The 26,573-nt window shown below is 48.5% G+C and overlaps 1 protein-coding gene across 4 annotated transcripts in view; it reads left to right on the plus strand.

Annotated features, from left to right (window-relative positions):
- Positions 1-616: 616 nt before the first annotated feature.
- The window catches only part of TRIM9 (tripartite motif containing 9), a 73,790-nt gene continuing 47,833 nt past the window's right edge, over positions 617-26,573 (plus strand). For all 4 annotated transcript variants that reach the window (XM_030950434.1, XM_030950430.1, XM_030950432.1 and 1 more), the window contains exon 1: positions 617-1,512. In XM_030950434.1, coding sequence (XP_030806294.1) covers positions 697-1,512 — 816 coding nt within the window. In that variant the 5' untranslated portion in view covers positions 617-696. The remainder of the gene's footprint in view (positions 1,513-26,573) is intronic.

The following is a 26,573-nucleotide window of genomic DNA, read 5'->3' on the forward strand; positions in this document are numbered from 1 at the left end:
TCCCGCTGCCCACGGCGGGCATCACCGCAGGGCACCGGGCACCGCTCCGCGGGACCGCGATCACCGCAGGGCACCGGGCACCGCTCCGCTGCCATCCCCGGAGAGCCGCGGCACCGCCAGCACCGCACACGTGCGGCCACTCCAGTCATCACAATTACACCCTCACGACCGCATCCGTCAGCGGGTCCCTTGCACTGCCAAAGTCACCTCGCGAGGGCAGAGGGGAAAGCGCAGGAGCGCCCCAGGATCCCGGGGAGGGGATGCTGCGGGCATCGCGGGGCGGGAGGGCGGGATGCGCGGGGCTGTGGTGCCGCTTCCCGGGAGCCGGGGAAGGGAAGATGAGCGGGCAGAGCAGCGGGCAGAGCAGCGGGCAGAGCAGCGGCAGGCCCGGGACCGCCGCTCTCCCTCACGGACCCCGCAGCGGCGCCGCAGCCCCGAGCGCAGCCCCCGCAGCAGCGCCGTGGGGCGGGCGCGCTGGGTGAAGGACAGGCAGATCAGCCAATCGTAGCGCGCAGCGCACCCCCGCGCCGGCGGGCGGACCAATGGCAGGGCGGGGGGCGGGGCCCGGCGGCGCGCGCGGCGGCGGGCGGCGGGCGGGCGGCAGTCGGCGCCGAGGCGCGGTGCGGTGCGGGTCGCTCCTCGGGCTCCTGCCGCGGCCGCCGGAGCCGCGCCGCCGCCCTCCTCCTTCCCTCCCCTATGGAAGAGATGGAAGAGGAGCTGAAATGCCCGGTGTGCGGCTCCTTTTACCGGGAGCCCATCATCCTGCCCTGCTCGCACAACCTGTGCCAGGCGTGCGCCCGCAACATCCTGGTGCAGACGCCCGACTCGGAGTCTCCGCAGAGCCGCCGCGCCTCGGGCTCGGCCGTCTCCGACTATGACTACCTGGACCTGGACAAGATGAGCCTATACAGCGAGGCGGACAGCGGCTACGGCTCCTACGGGGGCTTCGCCAGCGCTCCCACCACGCCGTGCCAGAAGTCCCCGAACGGGGTCCGCGTGTTCCCGCCGACCGCGCCGCCTCCTCCCGCCGCGCTGGCGCCGCCGCCGCCGCCGCGCAACGCGTGCCTGACGTGCCCGCAGTGCCACCGCAGCCTGGTGCTGGACGAGCGCGGGCTGCGGGGCTTCCCCCGCAACCGCCTGCTCGAGGGCGTCATCGACCGCTACCAGCAGGGCAGGGCGGCGGCCCTGCGCTGCCAGCTCTGCGAGAAGGCGCCCAAGGAGGCGGCCGTGATGTGCGAGCAGTGCGACGTGTTCTACTGCGACCCGTGCCGCCTGCGGTGCCACCCGCCGCGGGGACCGCTGGCCAAGCACCGCCTGGTGCCGCCGGCCCAGGGCCGCGTCAGCCGCCGCCTCAGCCCCCGCAAGATCTCCACCTGCACCGACCACGAGCTGGAGAACCACAGCATGTACTGCGTGCAGTGCAAGAGCCCCGTGTGCTACCAGTGCCTGGAGGAGGGAAAGCACTCCAGCCACGAGGTCAAGGCGCTGGGAGCCATGTGGAAGCTGCACAAGGTGAGCCCCGGCTTGTGCCTGCAGTCCCAGCTGAGTCGCCTTGCGCCACAGGTTCCATCTCCCCCGGCTGGCAGGGTGGGAGCATCCTTGGCCATTACCATTCCCGGCCATTCCCATCCTCGGCCATTCCCATCCTCATCCCCGGTCATCTCATCCTCGGCCATTCCATCCCATCCTCAGCCATCCTCATCCTCTCCCGTCCTTGTCCCCTCGGCGCGGGGACCCTGGCACCGTGCAGATGATGCTCCCCTGAAGCGTGTCCCCAAATCCGGCCGTGCCAGCTGCCCCAAAGGAGCTGGCAGGGTCCCCCGGGGGTGGCTCGGGGACATCTGCGCCGCAGGGCTGGGAAAGCAACAGGAGCGATGGTTTGGGGGAGGAGGAGGAGGAGGGAGGCGTGAAATGCACCGTGGGAGCGGGGAGCCGCGGGGAGCCACCTCCTGCCGCACTCGGAGTCACCGGGAGGAGGAGGAGGAGGAGGAGGAGGAGGGGTGGCAGCGGGCAGCCGGGAGCTGTCCCTGAATACCGATCAGCTGCACTCGCTCCCCACGCGTCCGTGCTGGAGGAGAGGGTCCCGGAGCTTGGGGCAGGGATGTGGCCATCATCATCCTCAGCTCCACCCATCCTCTGCCTCCCTCCCTGCTCGTGGCAGGGACCGAGGGAACTGGGGCAGAAGTGAGCGGGACCCGGGCGGGCAGGGATGGGCGTCATTCCCTGGATGAACATCGCCGTAATTGGGCCCCGCTCCAGCAGATGGGAGCAGGTGGGGGGGACCTGTGACAAGGAGCTGGGAGGGTGTGACCTCCCGGTGGGAGGGGCTGGGCTGGGCTGCTTTCCAGGAATATTTCGGGATGCTCTGGCTGGATGCAGAGCTCTGCACCCCGGATTGGGTCAGTGGGTGCATGCAGGGACAGGCTGTCACTGTCACAGTGCCCCAAAACAAAAAGGGGGGTAAGCACCTTATGCTGTGGGGAGAAGGTTTGATGGTGCTTTGGAAGAGGGTTTTCCTGACCCCTTTTGCTGGCAGCAGGAGCAGCTCCTCTCTGGATTTTCAGAGCTCTTGTGCAGATGTGCCAGGGCAGTTTGGTGCCCTTGTCCCCATGCATGGGGTGCAATCCCTGATCCCAGAGTGCTGGCACTGGTGTGGGATGCCCAGGGTCAGGGTGGCACAGGTGACAGGGGAGCTGCTGGCAGGAGCACGGGGAGGAAGAGAATGGAGCCAGGATCTTGTGGAGTGGAGCAGGGGGATGAGAAGCAACAGGCAGGGTTTGGAACACAGGGAATTCCACCTGGAGAGCTTTGCTGCTCAGCCAGGTTGGAAAGGGCTTGGAGCAGCCTGGTGTGGTCTGGTGGGAGGTGTCTGCCCATGGCAGAGGGGTTGGAATAAAATGAGCTTTAGCTTTTCCTTCCAAATCCCTTTTCCCAGGGGAGAGCTTTATCAAAGTGCTGTTTCATTTATGTAGCTGACAGATGAGGATAATGTAACATTATTTCAAATGATGATCTTGGACTGTGGAGCCTCATCTGTCTTGAGAGAGCTGTGTTTCTGCAGGGCTTCTTCACTGGTATTACCTGGTGTTAGTTTGCTTTTTAGGGGAGGGGGAGCATCTATGGAGTTAAGTTAGGGGAGGGGAGAGTCTGTGGAGTTAAATGTGATGTTCAGGAATAATTGAAGGAGTGATTTCAGGGCCAGAGCTCAGATGGCTCCTTGAGATGCCATCTAACAAAATCAGGGGGAAAGCTTATTTACCTTAATTTTTGTTACACACCACAAAAAAAAAAAAAAAAAAAAAAAACCACACATACAAACCAGAGCCAATTCCCATGATTTCCAAGGTTGATCCTGTTTGGGACTGGGCATTAGGAACCAAACCACCTGTGGATTGGAGTGGTAATGCTCTTGCAGAAGTGTCTGGTGGTGTCATTTTTTGAGAGCGCAGTCCTTTGGCAATGGGACAGATTTGCTGAAGGGGTGACTGTCCCTTTTTGCCTGAGCTTTTCTCTGTGATGGGCAGTGTAATGATTCCTGCAGCTCACAGGAGCTGGAGGAATGTTTGGGTTGGAAGGGACCTTAAATCCCATCCTGTTCCACCCCCTGCCATGGGCAGGGACACTTCCCACTGTCCCAGGCTGCTCCAAGCTCTGTCCAGCCTGGCCTTGGGCACTGCCAGAGATCCAGGGGCAGCCACAGCTGCTCTGGGCACCCTGTGCCAACCCCTCACCACCCTCACAGCCAAGAATTCCTTCCCAATATCCCACCTAAATCAACTATTTTTTCAATTTACACCCATCAGGGAGCTCCTGAATTCCTTTGCACCATTCCAACACCTTTTGGTGTGAATGTTCTTTGGGATGCTCTTCCCTTCTGGCCCAGGGGGGCTGGGATTGTCCCCAGAGCCTGGATGAGCTGTGGTTCCTGAAAGCAGCACTGTTCATGCCCCAGGAGGTGATTGCCAGACCCAGGGCAATCAATCCCTGCTAATTGCAGCGTGCTCCCCTTGGAAACAAATCCAAAGGGTTTTTCACAGCCCTCTTTGGGAGCTGCCCCAATTTCCCCTTTCCTCCCTGGAGGTTCTCTGGGATGATCATTGAAAATAATCTCTGCTGAGGCACAATCAATTGTCATTCAGGGAGCTGGGCTTTCTAAGCTGGACACAGATTGTGGCAAATCCTCTCTGTCCCACTCTTCCTCTCAGTTGTTGGGAGCAGGGTGAATATTCAGAGAAGCACAGAGGGAAATGGGTTTTTAATCTGAATTGTCCCAGTTTTGCACAGATATTGCAGCTGTCTGGGTTTTTGTCCTGACGAGCTGGAATGCTGCTTGGCATGCCAGGAGCAGGAGCACAAGATGGAGCTGAATCATTTATTCCTCACACATCTGAGTCCCTCTTCTGCTGGAAATGTGTGCAGAGTGCAGGCTCAGCAGCTGGATGGTGTTTTTATGGATGGATGGATGGATGGATGCTTGTGTACAAATACAAACAGGCTGGGAGGGATCTCACTGATGCCTTGTGCAGGCTGCCCTAGAGCAGAGGCTGGATGGAGTTCCAGAATAAAGCAGGGATTTATCCAAAACATCTCCTCCATGGATCCACCTTGGGCAGCACAAGAGCCCAGCCAGGGCTGCACCCAAGATGAACCAAAATGGCCCCAAAATGCACGGCCGGGCACGGGGTCTGTCTCTGGGATCAGTTCTGCTCCATTTGCACCTTGCAGTTCATTGTCCCATTCCAGCTTTAGCCCCTGCAGTCCCACCCTGCTTGTTTTTCTCTCTGCAGCCCACGGTGTTTGTGCTCTTGGGCTGAGATTTGGATCATTTGTCCTTGGTGCCCAGCTGGAGCAGGAATTGTTTTGTCTCCCTGCTCTGTGCACAGAGCTCACCATCCCCTCATGTGAAGCCCAGACCCACACACTAAAGCAGCACAGAATCTGCAAAATAGAAAAGCCGAACCTGAGGCATCATCACTGTCTCCCACAGCCCTGAAATCCCAGCCAGTTGATCCAACTCGGTCTTAAAATCATTTTACTGTTGCTGGTGCAGGTTAAAAAGGTCTCCCAGAAAAAGGTTCTGGTAGCAGATTTTAAGCAGGTCTGAAAGTGTTCTGGGTTGGGAAATGGAGAGACAGGGATGCAGAGCAGTTATTCCTGCCTGGCTCTCAAATACTGAGTTGTTGCCCATCACTCTTGTGTCTGACTCTGCTCTTGGGTCCCTGGCACCTCTCACCTCATGGCTGGACAATGCCTGGGGGTGGCACAGGCTGGACAATGCCTGGGGGTGGCACAGGCTGGATACATCATTGGGGGTGGGACACACCTGCCAGGGGCTGCTTTTTGGGTTTTTTTTGTCTTTGCCATCCATACCCCAGCTGCAGCAAAGGTGAGCCTGGAATTGCCATGCACTAAAAAGAACCTGGTGAGGTCAGGGGTGCCATGGTGAAGACCTTCTGCTGGTTTTGGGCAGTGCAGGAAGAAGCTTCCCTCTGTTTTGGGCTGGGATCCCTGGGATCTTCTCTCCCTTCTCACCCACATTCCTTTTGTTTGCTACATCCAGGGAAGGGCAGCAGAGCTGGTGGAGGCTCTGGAGCACAAGTTCTGTGAGGAGTGAGGTGGAGTCCCCATCCCTGGAGGGGTTAAAAATCCCTGTGGATGTGGCACTTGGGGACACGGGTCAGTGGTGGCCTTGGCAGTGCTGGGGGAAGGTTGGACTCAGTGGTCTTAAAGGGATTTTCCAACCTAAATGATTCCAAGATTCTGATTTGGGACCACTCTCTCCTTGAGGAGCTCAGGCAGCATGTCCAGGTCCTCTTGGAGAGAAGCAGAAACAAATCTTGGCTTTAGTGGAAGGAAAATGTGGCATTCACATTCTCTGGAAAAATCCCTTCACTCAGGATTTTCCTCCTGGGAAGCTGAGGAGCCTCAGAGAAAAGGAAAACAATTCTTATCTCATTTGCTTCCTCTGTGTTGTGCTCATGTGGAATGTGTTTGGAGATTGTTTATCCACAGGTGATTGTTCCATTGGATTCTGCTGTGAGTTGTTTTCACTCTTTGGCCAATCAGGGCCAAGCTGTGTCAGGGCTCTGGAAAGAGTCACGAGTTTTCATTATTATCTTTTTAGCATTGAGTAAAAATATCCTTTCTGTATTCTTTAGTATAGTATAATATAGTATTCTTTAATATAATATAGTATTATGAAATTATAATATAGTATTATAATAATATAATTTCTATTTATATTATAGTATTATAATAATATAATTTATTATATAATATTATAAAATAATAAATTAGCCTTCTGAGAACAAGGAGTCAGATTCATCATTCCTCCCTGCCATGGGGGACCCTGCAGATACAGCAGGAAAACAAAGCTCTCCATTTTAATTTTACATGGGATTTAACTGCCCAGGCTGAAGACACAAACTGTCCTTGGATTGCAAATCCCTGCAGATTGCAGCAGAGCTCAGCCCTGGGAATTTCCATCCCACCCTGAGTGGGATCAGCAGTGACGCTCAGCAGGCACAGGTGGCACCTCATTGGCACAGGTGGCACCTCATTGGCACAGGTGACACCTGGGCTCAGCTCCTCCTGCCCCAGCACAGGTGCAATGAGGGATGCAGGTGATTCCTATTAAGAACCAAAAATCCCACACTGGGACTTAATTCCAGCTGGTTTGGACATCTGGAGGGATCAGAGGTGAGAAACACTGCAAAGGCCCCTCCGTTTGTGCCCAGGGGCCACCAGAGCCAGGGCAGGGATGAGCAGAGAGGAGTTTTCCTTTTTTCCCTTGCCAGGGCTCGGTGTTGGCTGCCAGAGGAACTTTGGAGGGGAGATTTGGGCACTGGGAATGTGCTGCTCTGGTGTCCATGGCAATTCCTTCTCCCACAGCACTTGGGGAAGTATCCAGGGAGTTGCTGTATGACCAAGATCTGTTTGCACTTGGAAAGTAAAATATTTGCTGTTTGAAGAGAAACAGGGAGAATCCTTAATGTTTCCCAAGCCTTGGTGTGGTTGCCTTCCTATCCCACCACCCTTTTTCCATCTGCAGCAGCAGGATCCATCCTCCAAATGCCCTTCCCACCTCCTCCATCCCTCTCTGGCCAATTCCAAAGGGTGGCAAACTGCCTGAGAGGCTTTGAAGTCAGAAAAAGCCAGGAAATGCCAGGATCTGGAGCAAAAATGGGATGAACAGAGGCTGAGGGAGCTGGGAAGGGTCTGGAGAATCCCTGAGGAGCTGGGAAGGGGCTGGAGAATCCCTGAGGGAGCTGGAAAGGGGCTCAGCCTGGAGCAAAGGAGGCTCAGGGGGCCCTTGTGGCTCTGCACAGCTCCTGCCAGGAGGGGACAGGACAAAGGGAAACTGTCATAGACATTTTCTGAAAAAGCCTTTTGCTAGCATCTTTTCTCCTGAGAAGCTGGGAAGCTTCAGTTTTCCCATGTTTTGCTGCTTTGGAATGTGATTTGGAGAATTGTTTACCCAGCATGTGAATTGTTTTTACTTGATGACCAATGACAGCCACTTGTGTTGAGGCTGTGAGCAATCACAAGATTTTATTATTCATTCTTTTTTTTTGCTAGCCTTCTGATGTCTCCTTTCTCTGTTCTTTAGTATAGTTTTAATATATAATTTTCTTTTAATTATAGTATATATAATAAAATAATAAATTAGCCTTCTGAAACATGGAGTCAAGATTCTCATCTCCTCCCTTTTCGGGGTTGCCTGCAAATTCCACAGGAAACCATCTCAGGCTGCTCCAGGGCAGGTTCAGGTTGGATATTTGGGAAAATTTCTTCATGGAAAGGGTGGTTAGGCATTGGAAAAAGCTTCCCAAGGGAGTGCTGGAGTCCCCATCCCTGGAAGGATTTAAAAGCTGTGTGGGTGTGACACATGGGGACATGGGGAGTTAATGATTTAAAAGTCTTGCCCAGCCTGAATGATGCTGTGATTTCCACCAGCCTGTGCCTGCCCAGCATCCAGAGGTGCTGCTGCTGATCCTGTTCATTTGTTTGGATAAAAGCTTTCTGTCAGGTGGCTCTTTGCTTTGCACTCCTTGCAGTTGATGGAGTAAGCAGCAGCCCCAGATCTCCTGTAAATCAAAGGTGGCGTGGTACAGCATGTTCTCCAGGGGTTTGTGGAGCCCAGGGGGCAGGAGGTGACCTCTGGGTTATCTGCAGATGGAAATGGGCCCAGGGTCATCTCAGAGTGAGTGGAAATCACTGCAGCTTTTATTCCCTTCCAGTGGGAAGGTTAGATTAGAATATGAGAAACAATTTTTTCCCTGGGACGGTGGGGAGGCCCTGGCACAGAGCAGCTGTGGCTGCCCCTGGATCCCTGGCAGTGCCCAAGGCCAGGCTGGACAGGGCTTGGAGCAGCCTGGGATGGTGGAAGGTGTCCCTGATATGGCAGGGTTGGGATGGGATGAGCTTTGAGTTTCCTTCCAGCCCAAGCCACTCCATGATTCTGTGTCCAAAAATACACAGATCTGACAGAGCAGTGCTCTGTTCCACCATCTGCCTCAGGCTCTCCACAGGCTCTGAAACACTTCCACGAGCAGATTGAGCTCTGGCAGGATCCATCCTCATTTGTAAATATCAAACCTTGTCCATTCTCTCCCATCTCTTTTCTTCTCTTGGCCAATTGATGAATGAAGGACCCCTCTGGCTGGGTTTTGCTGCATTTTCTGTGCTGCAAGTCAGGAGCTCCTCAGCTGAGATGGGGGAGATTAACCCAGGGACAGATTCTTGTCTCTCTTTCCAGGAAATTTCTGCAGTATCCATACCCAGAGATTCCCCTGTGAACGTTTTTATTGACTCAGAGATGGGGTAACTGAGAGGTGCTTTAAAAACTTTTATTCCATTTTCAGCCTCATGTGAAGGGTGAGGCAATACAGATGTTATAATGGACACCATTATAATTAGAAGCTCTTTTTTAATTACAATACATTATGTTTCTTGGCTTACATTACTTGAGCATTAAAATATATTTTATATATATATGTATATATATATATACTTTTACCAAAAAGCAGCTAAACAAGAACAAGTCTGTATACCATTGCATACTATGTGAGCCTTCTGTCAAGCTTTAAGAATTCTCTACAAATTCATTTCCCACTACCACATCCCTAGCCTGGAAAAACAGGAGAATGAGGAAGCAGAGCAAACACTGTGCCTGGTGTTAAATAAATTACCCGAGAGTGTGGAAAGGCTTTGCTGTTCATTAGCCAGGTTTCACAGGATGCTTTCCAGGAGCTGACATTGCTGCAGGGGGGGATCTTTGTTGGGAAAATGTTCTCAAGAGGCTTTGGGGCTGCTCTGTATTGCTGATTCCTGCTCCTCTAGATAACCCAGCACCCAGAAGTTTTGGCTTTTAAAGGGAAAACTTTGCTTTGGGTGTCACAGAACCCCAGAATGGGTTGGGTTGGGTTGGAAGGGACCTTCAGGATCATCCCATCCCAAACTCTGCCATGGGCAGGGACACCTTCCACTGTCCCAGGTTGTTCCAAGCCCTGTCCAGCCTGGCCTGGGACATTTCCAGGGATCCAGGGGCACCCTCTGGGCTTCCTCACCCTCCCAGCTAAGAATTCCTTCCCAATATCCCATCTAAATCTTTCCTGGTTTTACTTCTTGCCACAGCCCTTTTCCCCTGTGACCACAAATTCCTTTTTGGAGTCCTGCTGTGCACTTTCTAGCAATCCAGCACATAGCACTGGGAGATATTTCCCTCCCCTGGACTTGGAAGGGACTTCCAGCACCCTTTGATTCACTCGTGTTGCTCACACAAATCCATTTAATTCAGAGTGCCTTCAAATTGCATTGCTCCTCCCAGCTGTATGAAAGAGTAATTAAAGAAAAATGTGCCTGAAACATAACAACTCTCAAAGCTGCTCTTTTGTCAGCCTTGGTCTTTGTTTGGTTTGTTCTTGGGACGAGGCATTTTACCTGGTAAATTGGCTTATAAATAAGCCAGTTCATTCCCTGTTCGTTCAGCTCGTCCTGCTGGGATGAATTGGATAAATTTCTATTTAGAGCAGGCACATGAGGCACAGAGAGCTGGGGGTGTAAATCTCTGGTGACCCTGGCTCAGGTAATGTCCTGGAAGGAGAGGCAGAGATGGAATTACTGTGAGGAGTAAAAGCTCTCAGGGTGAGTTTCTCAAATCCAGTTGTGGCTGGGAAGAGCAGGGATGGTTTGGGGTCTGGGAGCACCACTGAGGGTCATAAATGGGAAATGTACTAAACTCTTCAACAGGGAGACGAATAAATAGAAATGAAGCCCAGCTCTCAGCCATTCCAGTGGCACCTCCCTGATGGATGCAGGAAGGAGAGCAGAGCTGAGAACAGCAGGTCAGAGAATTCACCTTGCCTCTGCTGAAAAGAAAATTTTGTTTGCAGCCTGAACCAGCTCATATTTTGCCTTCAGAATTGGATTCGGTTTTGGGGACAGCCTGACCTGGAGCTGGCTGGAAAAGTTCAGCAGAGGCTCTGATCTGGGCAGAATTGCTGGGTGGAGAGAACAAGACCCAAGTTGAGTTTGAAATTTTCTTGAGCAGCAGAGGGGTGACTGTGAGGGTGATGCCAACCTCAAAACACCATATGCACAGCATGGATTGAGGTCAGGGCCACGTTTTTGTATTTAATTAGCCATTAAATTCCCCATGTCACAGAAATAGAGGGCTGTTAATAGGAGCCTGCTCAGTTCTGTAGCAGCAGAAATTGCCCTGGGAGGGATCTGGCAGTTGAGGGATTTCCCATCAGTGTTAATTACCCTTTCCCCTTTACTACCCTTATAGGAATTGATGGGTTTAAGGGAAAAAAAAGCTGGGAATTGGATGTGAATAAGGCATGCACGGATGCTGCCTGAAAGGCTGGAGCCACAGTTGCCATTCCCAAGGGGAGTGGGTTGGATCTGCAGCTGTGGGATGGAGGAAAGGAGCACAGATCCATGGAAGCAGCTGCAGCAGCCACTGGAGTGGAAGATCACATTTGTGACTTCCAATGCCTCCTGAAAATCCCAGGAGATCTGCTGTGGAGATGCCAGCCTGGCTGCCCACACTGGGGCTGCTGCTTCTGGCTTGGTGTAAAGCCAAAATAGGTGGGAAATATCAATTAAATTATTTGCACCAGCCCCAAAAATGTAAAATATCTTTCAACCAGTGATCCTTTTCTTTTTTCTTTTTGGTCTCCAAATGTACAAATTTAATTTGTATTAAATTCTGTCATTTTTCCCTTGCTCCTGGCCTCTCTGGATTTGCATGGTCAGTTCAGTTCCCTTCTTGATGCAGTTCCCTTTGGCAGGATTGGGGGTTTTGTGTGTGAATTAATGATGGGTTATGGCCTTGCCTTCAGCTCAGTGCTGCTTCCATGGCATCATTCCTGACAGCCTGTGCTGTGGAGCTGCTTTCCACCTGCAACTCTTGGGGTTTTCTCTGGTGAAATCCCTCTCTTTTCCCAGATAACCAGTGTCCCTCCAGTCAAGACGTATTAATTCACTGGTTCTGTTAACTTCACCATTTTCCTTCTCCCTGTTTCCTTTCCCTGCAACTGCTCCAGGCCAGGCTGGACAGGGCTTGGAGCATCCTGCTCTAGGGGAAGGTGTCCCTGCCCTTGCCCATGGCAGGAGGTGGAACAAGATGGGATTTGAGGTCCCTTCCAACCCAAACAGTCTGGACTCTGTGATTCCCAGTGTCTCTGCTGTGCCTGTGGGATTCCTGCTTGGGAAGGACCTTTCTGCCTGCAGAGGCAAACTCAGAGGTCTGCATTTGATCCTCCTTTCAAAGCAGAATTCTGTGATTCTGTGCCTTGGTCTCTCTGTCAGGGCATGTAAAGCTGGCAGAGGGGGGGGTTGTGTCAAGCTTTGAAATGGATTTTTCCTAACAAGGCACATTTATTGATTTCCAGACACAGACTCTGCTTTGGGGGCAGAGTTCCCTCTGTTCCCTCCCTGGCAGGGCTGTTTCACCCACATCACCCAGGGATCCAGGCTGGAGCAGGGGAGGACTGGCAGGGAATTGGGGCAGCATTTCCCTGAGGATGCTGGAAAGGGAAGGGCTGGGCTGGAGATCAGTCTTCCCTGCCAAGGATTTGCTTCGTCCTCCTGGGAAAATAATTGCACAAAGCCCCTGTGTGTCCTCTCCCAGGAAATGTGTGTTTAGCACCAGCGCCCTTCTTCCAGCCCAGCAGCAGTTATGGTGGGAATTCATAACAGAACATGTGGAGATGAAGTGGGAATTTCCAAAATTGTGAGAGCTGGGTGGGATCCCATCAAGGACACAACGGGAGCATCAGCCTCCCTCCCTCCCTGGGAAAGCACTTCCAGCCTTGCTCAGACAAGGATTGAAGTCACAGAGATTTGAGGGCATGACTGAAATGATTTCTCATCTTGGGACATCTGAGATGATAAATTGGGAGAGCCCTTGATGTGCAAACAGGGCTGGATTAACGAGGTGCTGGGTGAGGCTGGTGCTGTCCCTTGGCTCGGTGACAAATGCCACCGTTCCCTGGGTGGCACAGCGCTCATTCTTTGGCAGGGTACAATGTTACCATAGGGATTTGTACTAAGTAAAAGAATTTACTCATTTTCTAGAAAAGGAGGGAAGGAGACATGGGGTTAGAAATTACCTTGGGGTGGAAATCAATTTGGGATTTAGATGAGGTGTGCTGGTTTGACTTGTTTAGTCTCTGGCTTGCTCACATTGATGCCTTGTGCAGGCTGCCCTAGAGCAGAGGCTGGATGGAGTTCCAGAATAAAGCAGGGATTTATTCAAACATCTCCTCCATGGATCCACCTTGGGCAGCACAAGAGCCCAGCCAGGGCTGCACCCAAGATGAACCAAAATGGCCCCAAAATGCACGGCCGGGCATGGGGTCTGTCCCTGGGATCAGTTCTGCTCCATTTGCATCTTGCAGTTCATTGTCCCATTCCAGCTTTAGCCCAGGCAGTCCCACCCTGCTTGTTTTTCTCTCTCCAGCCCACGGTGTTTGTGCTCTTGGGCTGAGATTTGGGTCATTTGTCCTTGGTGCCCAGCTGGAGCAGGAATTGTTTTGTCTCCCTGCTCTGTGCACAGAGCTCACCATCCCATGATGTGAAGCTCAGCCCCACACACTAAAGCAGCACAGAATGTGAAATATAGAAAAGCTGAACCTGAGGCATCAGCACAGATGAAGTGTGCTGTGTGTTTAACTTTAGTCTGTGAGCTCGCTGTGCAGAAGGCAGAGGTGTAGAACAAGCTGCAGCCTCCACAGCAAACGCTCTGCAGCTCAGCCCTGCTGTGTGAGGGAGCCGTGACAGCGCCTCTGATTGTCCCCACGTCCCTTCCCTGCTGCTCCTTTGTAGCTCAGCCAGCTCCCTCTTTCTTGTGCCATTTCTGCTCTTTGTGGGGCTGTTCCCTCAGAGGAGCAGCAGTGCTGTGTTGCTGTCATATTTTTTGAAAAATCTCTTCACTAGGGTTTTTTTCCTTGGGAAACTGAGAAGCTTTAGAGAAAAATGAAAACAAGATTTGGGTTTTTTCTGTTTTGTTGTTTTGGAATGTAATTTGGGCATTGTTTACCAACTGGTCATCGTTCCATTACTTTCATGTAAATTGTTTTAACTTAATGACCAATCACAGTCCAGCTGTGTCAGGACTCGAGAAGGAGTCATGAGTTTCATTACTATTTTGTGGCCTTCTATCTGTATCTTCTCTATTTTAGTATAGTTAATATAATATAATATAATATAATATAATATAATATAATATAATATAATATAATATAATATAATATAATATAATATAATATAATATAATATAATATAATATAATATAATATAATATAATATAATATAATATAATATAATATAATCCTTCTAAGAACATGAAGTCAGATTCATCTTCCAACGACAGAAACCCCAGAAAACACCCCAGTGGTGGCTCCTGTCACGCTGTCACACCAAACCCACACAGCCCAGGCGTGGCTGAGCCTGTGCTGCCTCCATCCTGCACCAACACCTCTCCCATCCTGACGTTCTGTTCCCAGGAAATGAGGACCTCAGAGGGCATTTGCTGAGGTCTGTGCTGCCAGCAGCCCACACCTTGGTGAATCAGAGAGCTTAGACACAGTTTCTCACCTCTGAGATGATTTCTCACCTCCCACGGAGCACAGCAGTTAAAAATTCGTGAATATATGAATTTTTTTTTTCTTTCATTTGTCTTGGTTTGGAAAACCAGGTCTCTGCTAAGGAAGGCAGGAGCCTTCCCTAAAATAGAAAATGTAAAACCCCTCCCTCTGAATTGCTATAAATTTTAAATTAAGGGGCTCTCAGGCAAAAAATATGGGAGCAGGAAATAACAGTTCTTTAATAGGGAAGAAAATAAAAAGATAAAATTAACAATGCAGTAAACTAAACCAGCACTGACAGGGTCAGAACCCAACCTGACACCCTGTGGGTCAGGGTGCTGGCAGCAGTGCCATTGGAATTGTGGCTCAGCCCTCCTGCAGTGTCAGGGGTGGTTCTGCTGGAGCAGGGATCCTGGAGAAAGGTGCAGTCTCTGCCTCTGGAGATCCAGGGGAAGAGGGAAATCGTCTGGGGAATCCCGTGGAGAAGCCGTGCTGGTGTTCCAGAATCTCCAGATTATATCCAGGCAGGAATGCTTGGCTCCTCCCTTCTGGGCTCACATCTCCCAGTGGGATGCTGTAGCTCTTATCAGCCATGCAGGGACATTCCATGGCTGTTATCAGCAGGTGTCTGCCCAGTTGTGGAAGAGATAAGGAAAACTGCCCACTGAACAGAGGACAACTGCCATACAGATGGCAAATAGAAAACAATTTGCTTGGCAATCCAGGACATCGTTTTAAATGCGGCCCTCTGGCAGTGGATGCTGCACCTTCCCCCTGCCCTAAGGACAGATGGAGGGATGGAGGGGCAGGGAGGATGGACAGCCCAGATGGAGGGGCAGGGAGGTCACATCTGCTGGGCTTGGCGCTGTGAGCCTTGCTGTGCTCCTGGAGCTGTGGCCAGATGATCCATCCCTCCATCCATCTGTGTCTTGGGCTCTGCACTGATCTCCTGCCATGGTGCCAGGCTGTCAGATGGACAAGGACAGGCCACAGGCAGCTCCAGGGAGGATCTTGGCTCCATGCCTGGCTGGCAGGTGCTTTGCCCACGTCTCTGCCAAGCTGCCAGCTGAGCACTGCCTGTTGCAGGAGGTTTCTGGCTGCTGTTGCCATGCTGTGCTGTTTGATGGTGGCTGGTTGGCCTGGGATGGGATTCCTGCATGAGCTGGGAGTGCTAGGAAGGTGCCAGAGGAGCAGAGGAGGCTCAGGGGCCCTTGTGGCTCTGCACAGCTCCTGCCAGGAGGGCACAGCCGGGGGGTCGGGCTCTGCTCCAGGGAACAGGGACAGGAGCAGAGGGAACGGCCCCAGGCTGGGCCAGGGCAGGTTTAAATTGGATATTTGGGGAAATTTCTTCATGGACAGAGTGGTCAGGTATTGGAAGGAGGTTTGGAGTGCCCATCCCTGGTGGTGCCCAAGGAATTCCTGGAGGTGGCACTCAGAGCTCTGGGCTGGGGACAAGGTGGGGATCAGGCACAGCTGGGACTCCATGGGCTGGGAGATCTCCAGCCTCAGGGATTCTGGGATCCTCTGGGATGTCTCATCGTGATAGGAAGCCCGAAGGAACTGTAAGGTGGAAAGGTGGGAGAAGGAAAGGGCAAAGGAAATGGGATCCCACCCCATTCTATATCCCCACCTTGCAGGGCTCCAGCACCTGGAGAGGCTTCAGGGGCAGAGATTCTGCTCAGTTTGTTCCAAACTGGGCTGAACTGGGCTTGGAGCAGCCTGGTCTAGTGAAGGGTGGCCTCAAACATGAGCTCTGAGCTGGGGAACACCTCCTGCCATTGTGGGATGGTTCTGCAGCTGAGGGGGAAAACTGGGATGCTCTTATGGTGTGGTGGTGTTTGCACCACCACAATCTTGACTCCATGTTTCAGAAGGCTGATTTATTATTTTATGAGATATATTATATTAAAAGAAAATTATATATCAAAACTATACTAAAGAATAGAAGAAAGGATTTCATCAAAAGGAAGGGAATGGAATGATGATAAAATCTTGTGACTGACCAGAGTTTCAACACAGCTGGACCTGTGATTGGCCATTAATTAAAAACAACTCACATGGACCAATCAAAGATGCACCTGTTGCATTCTACAGCAGCAGATAATTATTGTTTTTCTTTTCCTCTGAGGCTTCTCAGGAGAAAAAAAAATCTTGTCAAAATGATTTTTCATAAAATATGTCTGTAACATTATTGTTTTTCTTTTTCTCTGAGGCTTCTCAGCTTCTCAGGAGAAAAAAAATCTTGTCCAAAAGATTTTTCATAAAATATGTCTGTAACATTATGGAGCTGCTGCAATTCCTGGGATGGTCTGGGCCTGGCAGAGGCAGTGACAGGAGGGTGGTGCTGCACAAGGTCATTAGTGGCAATTAGCACAGATTGCCTCCCAGGGACCTTGTGCCCTCAGCATTTGGCACCTGGGTTCATCTCCTGCTGCATCCAAAGGAGAGGCAAGGAGGAATAATTGATGGCAGGGCTGTGTGTGGTGGATAAAAACTTTTCTTGCCATATGCCACGGATTTGGCGTCAGCAAGGCTGGAATTGTGGAATTCTCATGGATCACAGCAGGTCCCAGAGCTTTGGGTTTCACCAGCCTGACAATGACCCCGGGAGGGAGGGACAGACTTTGTGACAGGCCCTGTTGTGATGGCTTTAAACTAAAAGAGGGTTAATTCAACTTAATTTAAGGACAAAATTATTTATTGTGAGGGTGGTGAGGCTGCCCCATCCCTGGAAGTGTCCAAGGCCACGTTGGACAGGGCTTGGAGCAACTGGGGTGGTGGGAGGTGTCCCTGCACATGGCAGGGTGGGATGAGATGAGTTTCAAAGCCCCCTCCAACCCAAACCAGTCTGGGATTTATTCAGAGTTAACATCAGGTAGGTCATGGCTCCGTTCCCTCCCAGTGAATGTGTCACAAACAAGAAAATAAGTGTAACTTAAACCAGCCAGTGGGGTTTGTGTTTGTGCAGTGGGATTTGTATTTATGCAGCCCTTCCTGAAAGGGTCACATCCCAGCAGGGCTCCTGAACCCAGGAAAAATCCACTTTCCTTGTACATGCCCCAAAATACAGCTATTTTAAATTAAATATATTACTTTATTAAATTATTATAATTAATTATATCTAATATATTATATATTCAATATTTATAATATATAATAGTATAGCATATAATATAAATATGTAATATTATATGAGAATATAATTAATAATTATATTCTAGTATATTATACATTATATGTTATAATTACAGAATAATCAATATTTTACAATATATAATATTACATAGCATGTTATATTATATATACTATAACTTATATAATATAACATTAATATAAATATATAGTAATGTATAATATTATATTATAATATACATTTCATGTTATATGATAATTATAGAATATATTATATCTTGCATAAAATTATTATACAGTAATCATTGTGTAATTATTATATTATTTATATTTTTTACTTTTATGTTTTTAATTTTTTAATTATTATATTTATTTTTTTAAATTAAATATAACAAAGCTTATGGGGCCAACACCATCACCTGGTGATGGCTCGTGCTGCATGTGGAGTTCAGGAGGGCTGTGCTGGTTTAGCCTGATTCCAGCTCCACTATAAAACATGGCCAGTTCCTAAATGTGCTTCACAGGGATCCAGAGCAGGGTTTTGTGCCTAATCTCCATCCCTGGGAAAAGCTTTTAACCTTGGTGAAACATTGATGAAATCAGTAATTATTATTTTATTGCAGCCATTTGATTTAAGCAGATTACTGGGTTTGGGGTCTCCAGGTTGATTTGCAGTTCCCGTTTGAAGGAGCCAGGAGATCTCGGAGTACAAATAATGCCACAAATGTCACAATTGGGCATCCAGGGTGGGATTTAAGGCCTGATTCTGCTTCCTGCATTTCTCCTGGCTGTCAGAAATATCTGTGGTGACTTGAAGTGATTGATTCCTTCAAGCATGAGGTTGGTGGAGTTGAATTCTGAACGTTTCTGTGGGGTTGGGAGGTAATTTATGTAACACTTTATGTAACAGCTCGCTGCCTTCACCACTTTGCATGTGCACAAATCCATCAGCCGAGCTCTTCCTGCGGGAGAATATTTTAAAAGCAGGTGGTCTTGGTGGCTGCAAAGTCTTGCAGCAAAAAATAGGTGTTTATTCTGAGGCAGGGGTGATGTAGAGAGGATGATTTTGGATGCCTGTGTTCCCAGATATTATAGTCTGGAGTTAAATATATAAGACATCGCTGGTCCTGGAGGGGAAATGGAGGTAATCCAAGGCTGGGAGAGCTGGGAATGTTCATCTGGAGAGGAGAAGGCTCCAGGGAGAGCTCAGAGAGCCTAAAGGGGCTCCAGGAGAGCTGGAGAGGTGTGGTGTTTTCAGGGTCCCCAAGGTGAAGGAGGAATTGAGAATCTGACTCCATGTTCTTAGAAGGCTAATTTATTATTTTATGATAATATTATATTATATTATATTATGTTATGTTATGTTATGTTATGTTTTATGTTATGTTATGTTATGTTATATCATATTATGTTATATTATGTTATATTATGTTATATTATTATATTATATTATATTATATTATATTATATTATATTATATTATATTATATTATATCATATCATATCATATCATATCATATCATATCATATCATATCATATCATATCATATTATGCTATACTAAGCTGTACTAAAGAACAGAGAAAGGATACATCAGAAGGATTAATAAGATACTAATTAAAAACTGGTGACTGACCCCCCCTCAGCATCCCGACACAGCTGGGCTGTGATTGGTCATTAAGTCAAAACAATTCACATGAAACCAATCAAACATCCAACTGTTGGATAAACAGTCTCCAAGCCACATTCCAAAGCAGCAAAACACAGGAGAAACAATCAGATAATTATTGTTTTCATTTTTCTCTGAGGCTTCTCTCTTCGCTGGAGAAGAAATCCTGGCGAAGGGATTTTTTTGGAAATGTGACAGTGACAGAGAGGGACTGGGGACAAGGGATGGAGGGACTGGAGACAGGGAATGGCTCCCAGTGCCAGAGGGCAGGGATGGATGGGAGATTGGGAATTGGGAATTCCTGGCTGGGGAAGGGGCTGGCAGAGGTGCCCAGAGGATCTCTGGCTGCCCCTGGATCCCTGGCAGTGCCCAAGGCCTCTGTAGGGCACACAGGTCCCTCCTTGGTGGCTCTCCACGTTGGAAGTGACAGCTCAGAACCCATGGAGCTGCTGGCTCCTGGTGCTGCTCCACGTGCAGGGAATGGTTCTGGTGCTGTGCTGGGAGCCCTGGGCTTGAGAGGAAGATGGGAAGGACAGGCCTGGGCAAGCCGTGCTTAACGAGCTGCTTCTCCTTTGCGTGTTCAAAACTGGTTGTAAGTTTAATTGGAAACATCTTTAAATAAAGCAAAGCCTCCAAGGGAAAGGAACAGGCTCTGGCACTTCTGGGGCTCAACCCTCTGCCTTGGAAAAGCCAAATAGAAAAAGGAAAAAGCCACTGGAATATTGGGATTTTTGCTGGTCAGAATGACTTCGAGATATGTACAAGTCTCTTTTCTCAGCTTGGCAGCCGAAGAAGGAGTTAGGATTCTTCTGTTCTTTTTCTCAATTTTGTTTATTATTTCTTATCTATAACATTCTTTCTTTGCCTTGCAGAGATCTGTCTGGCAGGTCAGGTTGAGGCACTCTGACCACCCTTGGGGTGGTGTTGTCTTTTTATACTAAAAACTACGTGTACATTATTTATAATAACTTCCCAATACCTATCACCTATGTTAGACAGTGAGTTTTACCTTAAACCAATCTAAAAGTGCTAGGATCACTTAGAAGATGGAGGCTAGGAAGAAGTAAGAAGGACAGGGTACGCTTAAATTCTTCTATTTTGGGACTTTGAGCTTCTATTCTAAAAACTTCAAAAATCTATTTTTCACTTTGTGGCTAACCATTAAAACTAACTATTATTCTACTTAAACTATTTTGACTTGTAATTTTTCATGTAAAGGTGGTAATTTGCTCTATGGGTCAAAATCAAAGTTGCAGGCATCTTGGGCTCTGTGCCAAGGTCTCTGAGCCCCTTGCAAGGGGCTTGAGCTATCTAGGACAGCTATAGATGTCTTGGCTTCTGACACTGGAAAAAGCCCCAAATTCACATTTTAGGGTTAAATTTAAACCCCTGGTTCTCTCTGACTTTTGTGTGCAGATGCTTTGTCCCTGTGAGGAGCCAGCAGAGCCTCCGGGCAGTGCCGGCGCTCCCAGGCTGGAGGGGAAGGCACAAGGGCTGGGTGGAACAGGCAAAGGGCACCCATGGGACAAATCCAGGCTTGTCCTGTGCCTCAGGACTGTCACTCCAGTGGGTCATGGCAGGGACACTCAGGCTGACCACCTGGGAGCTAATTAAAATCAGGGCTAATGAGCTCAGGCTCACTGGGCTAATCCTCCTGTGCAGTGGACATCCCACATAGGGAACAAGAGGAAACGGCCTCAAGATGCACCAAGAGGTGTTTAGGCTGGATATCAGGAGAAATTTTTAGCCAAAAAGGGCTGTTCAGTCACAGCACAGCTGCCTGGGGCAGTGCTGGAGTCCCCATCCCTGGAGGAATTAAAAGCTGTGTGGATGTGGCACTTGGGGACACGGGGCAGTGCTGGCCTTGGCATCCTCAGCACTGTGAAAAACGCCAATCACTTGTTTTTCAAATTTTAAAAGTTTAGTAGTAATAAAATGGTTATAAAAATAGCAATATAGTAAGAGTAATAATAATTTGGACAATTTGGATTAGGACAGTATGAGACAATAGAAACAAAGAGTTACAGACAGTCCGGGTGCCTTTGCTGGGCAAAATAAGCCCGAGAAAGGCCCCACGTTAACAGAGGATTAACCCTTAAAAGCAACAGCCTGTTGCATATTCATACAGCTCATCCATGATGCATAAATTCCATTCAAACACAGGATTCTGTCTGGGCAGTGTCAGCTTCTTCCTCTGGATCCTGACGGTGTCTCCAGGGCTGAGCATGCAGGAAGAAGTTCGTTTCTCCTGATAATGGAGCAATAAATTCTCTTTCTCTGAAAGATTCAGGTGTCCTGGGGCTGCTATCTCTGTGCAAGTCCTTTCTTTAGAAAAATATCTTACATAGCATAATCTCTATTTTAACATTTAGTTATAACCTAAAACTATATTTAACACACTACTTAAGAAAATTAATACAGCATTTCTTTCTAACATAACACATCTAATATTCATTTGAATATTTGCAAAAAGCCAATCATAAAATATACATTTTTCACAAGCACCATGTTGTTTTACATCTGTGGCTTCTTTCCTCCTTAGCCTGGTTTTTCTTTCTTTTTTTTCTTAAAAGCACTTTCCCCTAAAAAAACCCACACCTATTACTGAGGTAAATGTGAATTATCCCCCTGCTCCCATCCCCTGGTGTTCCCTGGGTTCTTCACTTCTCCATAAATGCTCATGAATGATTCAGTGAGCCCAGCACTGGCTTCCCTGGTGACACCAGGATGGATTTCTCTGCTCCAGTGGTTCAGATTGTGGGGATGGAACCCCCTCACTCCTCCTTCTCTGTAGAAACACTGACAAGTTATTCATTACTTCCTAATTAGCCAGACATCCCTTCTTATTAAAGATTAATTTTTTTAAAAGGCAGTCATTTCCTCAGCTCTTCCAAGGGTTATTGATTTATTCTTCTTCCTTTTTTATTAATGGATCTACAACCTCCTCATAATCCATCCAGTGCAGGGCTTTCCCTGCCTCTCATCCTCCTTTCCCTACACCATTAATGTAGGAAATAGATTTGTAGAGAATTTTAAAAGTTTGATAGAAGGTTTATATAGTATGTATTTATATGTAAATTTTGAGATAAGAAATGGTAACTTAGAAATTATATGGAAGAGGATAGACATTGTTGAGAGAGAAATGGAATTAGAAATAAGTTTGAAAAGGTGGTTTTATAAATAAGATTAGATATTTTGGAGAAATAGAATTATGAAAGAGGTATTGTAATAGGACTTATGGGAAGTAATTTTAGATAATTAACTTAAAAGCATTTACAACATAATGTAGCTAAAGCTGATGGGCCAAGAAATGCTTATAGTGTATTATAAATAGGAAATAGTTGGTTTCTGATAGTAATAACATAAATTATAATATCTGTATTATCTCAGCCTTCACATGAGACTGAAAATGGAATAAAAGTTTTTAAACTCCTCTCAGTTACCCCATCTGTGGGTCAGAACAGGGAATAATCCAATACATTCCCAGTCTCCTGCTGCCTTCAGTGCTTTTCTCACTCAGTGCCCCTCTCTGGGCTTTATTTTCCTTGGGAATCTCACTGTGGGTTCCCAAGAGGCCACTTCCAAACATCTGCTGAGCTCGAGGGAGTGGGATTTCCAAAGAGAGCTTGGGTTTGTTTTCCTGTGGCCATTCCAGCCCCCAGCCAGAGGAGGAAAAGGTGAAATTCCTCCTGTGCTCCCTGTCTCAGGTGGGATTTCCGTTTATTCTCAGTCTGGGAATGAGATGCTTTCCCATTTCTGTAAATCCAGCTCTCTCCATGTTTTGGAGCCCCTGTAATCCAGGCTGCCTTTCTGGGTATCTGCAGCACCAAATCTGCAGTCTGGTTGCTGTCACATGTTGGGATTAATCCCAAATTTAGCCCTTTCCAACCTGGGATGCTGGCATCCAGCTGCAGGAGCTCAGAGCCCAGTGCCAGGACAAAGGAGTTAACAGAGAAGAAAAGCTGAATTATTGTGTTTTTCCTGTGGTTTCCTGCATTTGAGGGGAGATCTGAGCTCCCTAGGTGTGTTTTCCTGGCAGCATCCACCCAACCCAGCCGTGGTGAGTGGTGCATTCCCAGTGCTCCAGTATCCATGGTGATGGGAAGGATTTCTGAAGGGCTGCTCTGAAGGAAATGTGAAATCCTGCTCCTTGGACCTTCCCTTCAGTCTCATGCAGAGCAGGACTGTGTGAGACCCAAGGGGTCTGGGTGGCCCTGCTCAGCTTTGTCCCCACTGAAACCACAGTGGGTGACAAGGTGGGAGCAGCTCTGCTCAGGCAAAAATGTTCCTGGCAGGAAAAATCTTTTTTTTTTTTCAATCAACAGCTTTGGTCATAAAAAACTTCACATTAGGAGGGACCTCAGAGCTCAACCTTTTGCCCAGAAGCAGCAGCAGTAACTGAAGGAGAGTTTTCCTGAGTGATTTGGGTTGGAAGGGACTTCAAATCCCATCCATTCCCACCCCAGCTATGGCAGGGACATCTCCCACCATCCCAGGCTGCTCCAAATCCCAATGTCCAACCTGGCCTTGGGCACTGCCAGGGATCCAAGGGCAGCCACAGCTGCTCTGGGAATTCTATCTCAGCCAGGAATTCCCAATTCCCAGTCTCCCATCCATCCCTGCCCTCTGGCAGTGGGAGCCAAATGAGCCATTCTGCTGCTGAGATCTCCACATCTTTCAGGCTGCCTGGAATGTTCCAGAGGCTCCTGGCTGAAAGTTCTCTATTGCTGAGATCTCCAAATCTTTCAGGCTGCCTGGAATCTTCCAGGTTGTATTTGTCCTGGCTGAAAGCACAGATCCAAGGTGATGCTCTCCAGGGAGCATTTCCCATCCTGTTGGCAGGGGGAGGAAATGCAGCAGAAAGACCAGGTGATCCATATTTTCCTCCTCCTCCCTGCTGCTGTGTGAATTCAGCAATGTGATTAAAAGCAGCGCCAAATTAGTGATAATTAGCTGATGTCCTGTTGCTGGTGAGCAGAGCAGAGATGCTGCAGTGGCTGTGAGTCAGGTGGGCAGAGCTGCTGCTTCCTGGAGATGTGAGGGGGAGCCCAGGGATGCTGCTGGGAATGCTCAGGTCCCTGAAATGTGTTTTGCTACTGGCTCTGGGTGTTAGCATTCAGAAACAAATAATTACATAAGCGATTATATGTAGGTGCTTTTATTAAGAGCTCTGGGAATCAGGGGTATTTTCACCCAAATCTGACTCCGACCATACATTCGAGATGATAGTGGTTTTATATTCTATCGTTATATAACTTTCATGTTAATTATTAAACTTATATTGTTCTATTGTATACATAGATTTCAGCTAAGCATAGCCCCCCTTAAGTTTCCAACATAGTTTCTCATGATTCTTCTTATGATTATATAATAATTATATTTAATGACTAAACAATCATCACATCTAACAATTATATCATTTATCATATGGTGCCTAACATTTTCAGAATCTATCTTCAACATTTTCCAGAGCCCCCGTTATCATGGGCATCCTGGTTACAGCAAGAGTTAGAATGAGGGATGTGGGATTTTAGGCAGCTCTTCAAAATGCAGTTTATTCCATCCAAGATGTTACAGCAGCCCAGGGCGTGGGTGACAGAGCTGTGCCCAGACCTGTCAGCTCCAGCTGCAGGCAGGCCTGGAGTCCCCCATCCCTCATTCAGGCTCTCACTGATGGTGCCCCACGTTGGGTGCCACCTAAGACCCTAAATGAGAGATGTGGGACTCCAGGGGCTCTCCCAAATGCAGTTTATTGTATCCAAGGTGTCCCAGCAGCCCAGGGGTCATGGGTGACCCTGAGTTTAGGTTATAAATACTTTTTTTTTCTTTTGCTGAGCATCTTACATCTTAATACAGTAGAACCAATCTATCCTTTACCTTTTATTTATAGCCTATCATAACTACTATAATTACCATATTCATGTTACTGTTCTCCAATCACTAAAAGTTAGTACATTACAGTTTAAGCTAGAAGATGTTTTTCAGTTTTTTTGCAGTGGAAAATTCTGAGACCTTTTTTCTACTTGTAACATCAGCAAGCTTGTTTTCTTGTGTTATTTTTCTGCTTAGTAAAAACATCTTGTTTCAGGTGGGTTTATCCTTTGCTCTGAGCCATAAAAACCCCTTCTAACTAACACACCCTTTGCCTCCTTGGTTATCCAGTAAGGCTGGCTCAGCAATTCTTTTTTTTTCTATATCAAAACTTGTTCCTATCTCTATTCCTTCTTCAGATTTTACTTTCAAAAATTCTTCTGCTAAACACACATATCTGTGAGACTTCCCTTGCCAAACTTTCATCCTTCCCAACGGGTCCCACAGAACATTTCAGGAGGTTTAAGGTGTCACTTTTGTGCTCCTCAGGCACTCACCATGGAGCACCAGAGTTTTAAAGCACTGGCCAGGAGCAATGTTGAGTGAAACACCAAAAATTATGTTCTTAAGAGAACCCACATGGTCCTAAAAACGTGCCAGGCAAGCAGAGGGAGGGGCTTGCTGTGTGCTTGGAGCTCAGGGACACCTTCCACTAACCCAGGTGGCTCCAAGCCCTGTCCAGCCTGGTCCTGGACACTTCCAGGGATCTGGGCACCCTCTGCCAGGGCTTCCCCACCCTCTCAGGGAAAAATTTCTTCCATATATCTAACCTAAATCTCTCTTCTTTCAGCTGAAATCCATTCTACCTTGTCCTGTCCCTCCATCCCTTGCCCAAATCCCTCTCCAGCTCTCCTGGATCCCCTTCAGGCCCTGGAGGGGGCTCTGAGCTCTCCCTGGAGCCCCTCCTCCAGGTGAGCACCCCCAGCTCTCCCAGCCTTCATGGTCAGCACCCAGCCACTCACAGCCAGGGGAAGTGTTCCTTCCCCTTATTGCCTCAGTGATTGCTCACAAGTGGAGAATCCAATACAATTTGCATTTCTGAGCAATTAAATGTCAAAGCAAAGTCAAGATGCTGGCGAGCTGTCAAGGCTGTTTATGGCTGAGGCTGACTCCAGCACCCAGATGGTAATTAAAGCTGTAGGACAAGACAAAAGGATGGTCAGGACACTCCCTGCAGGAAGAATTACCCCACAGGGCTCTCAGTCCTGGGTTAGGGCCAGGACTGGGGAAAAAATAATTGTTTATGCACTTAATCAGGTTTAAATTTAATGTAATCAGATTTCAAGACTTAATGTAATAATGGGATGGGAGAGCTGAAGTGTGAGTAACCACTGGAGTGGGATTGGAGCAGATGGAGCAGAATTTTAAGGCAGAAAGCACCAGATCTGCAGGTGCACATTCCTGGGTGCTGGACAGTGCCTGGCCCACAAACACTGCCTGGATGGAGATGGAGGAGAAGCTGCTTGGTGCTCACAGGCAGTCGTGACCACATCTGTGTATTCCTGGGCTAATTGTATCCCAAAAACTGGGTGTACAGCTTCATGGCCTTGCTTTGTGCACAGCACCTTTATTCTGTACAGGATACAGATCTTGACCCATGAGATCATAACCCAAGTCTTTGCTTCCATGTTTTCTTCATCCTCCATGGAGAAGAGCTGTGTCTGAGGAAACAGTGTATGCCTGCTGGGACTTCCCTCACCCCTCACAGCAATGTCGTCCAGACTTTTTGGAGTAAAAAGATGCAGGAGTGATTTGTGTCCTTCAAACACAGCAGGAACCAACCCTTTCCCCAGCACTGACCTGGTT

Source organism: Camarhynchus parvulus, chromosome 5 (genome assembly GCF_901933205.1).
Source record: "Camarhynchus parvulus chromosome 5, STF_HiC, whole genome shotgun sequence".
Taxonomy (NCBI): domain Eukaryota; kingdom Metazoa; phylum Chordata; class Aves; order Passeriformes; family Thraupidae; genus Camarhynchus; species Camarhynchus parvulus.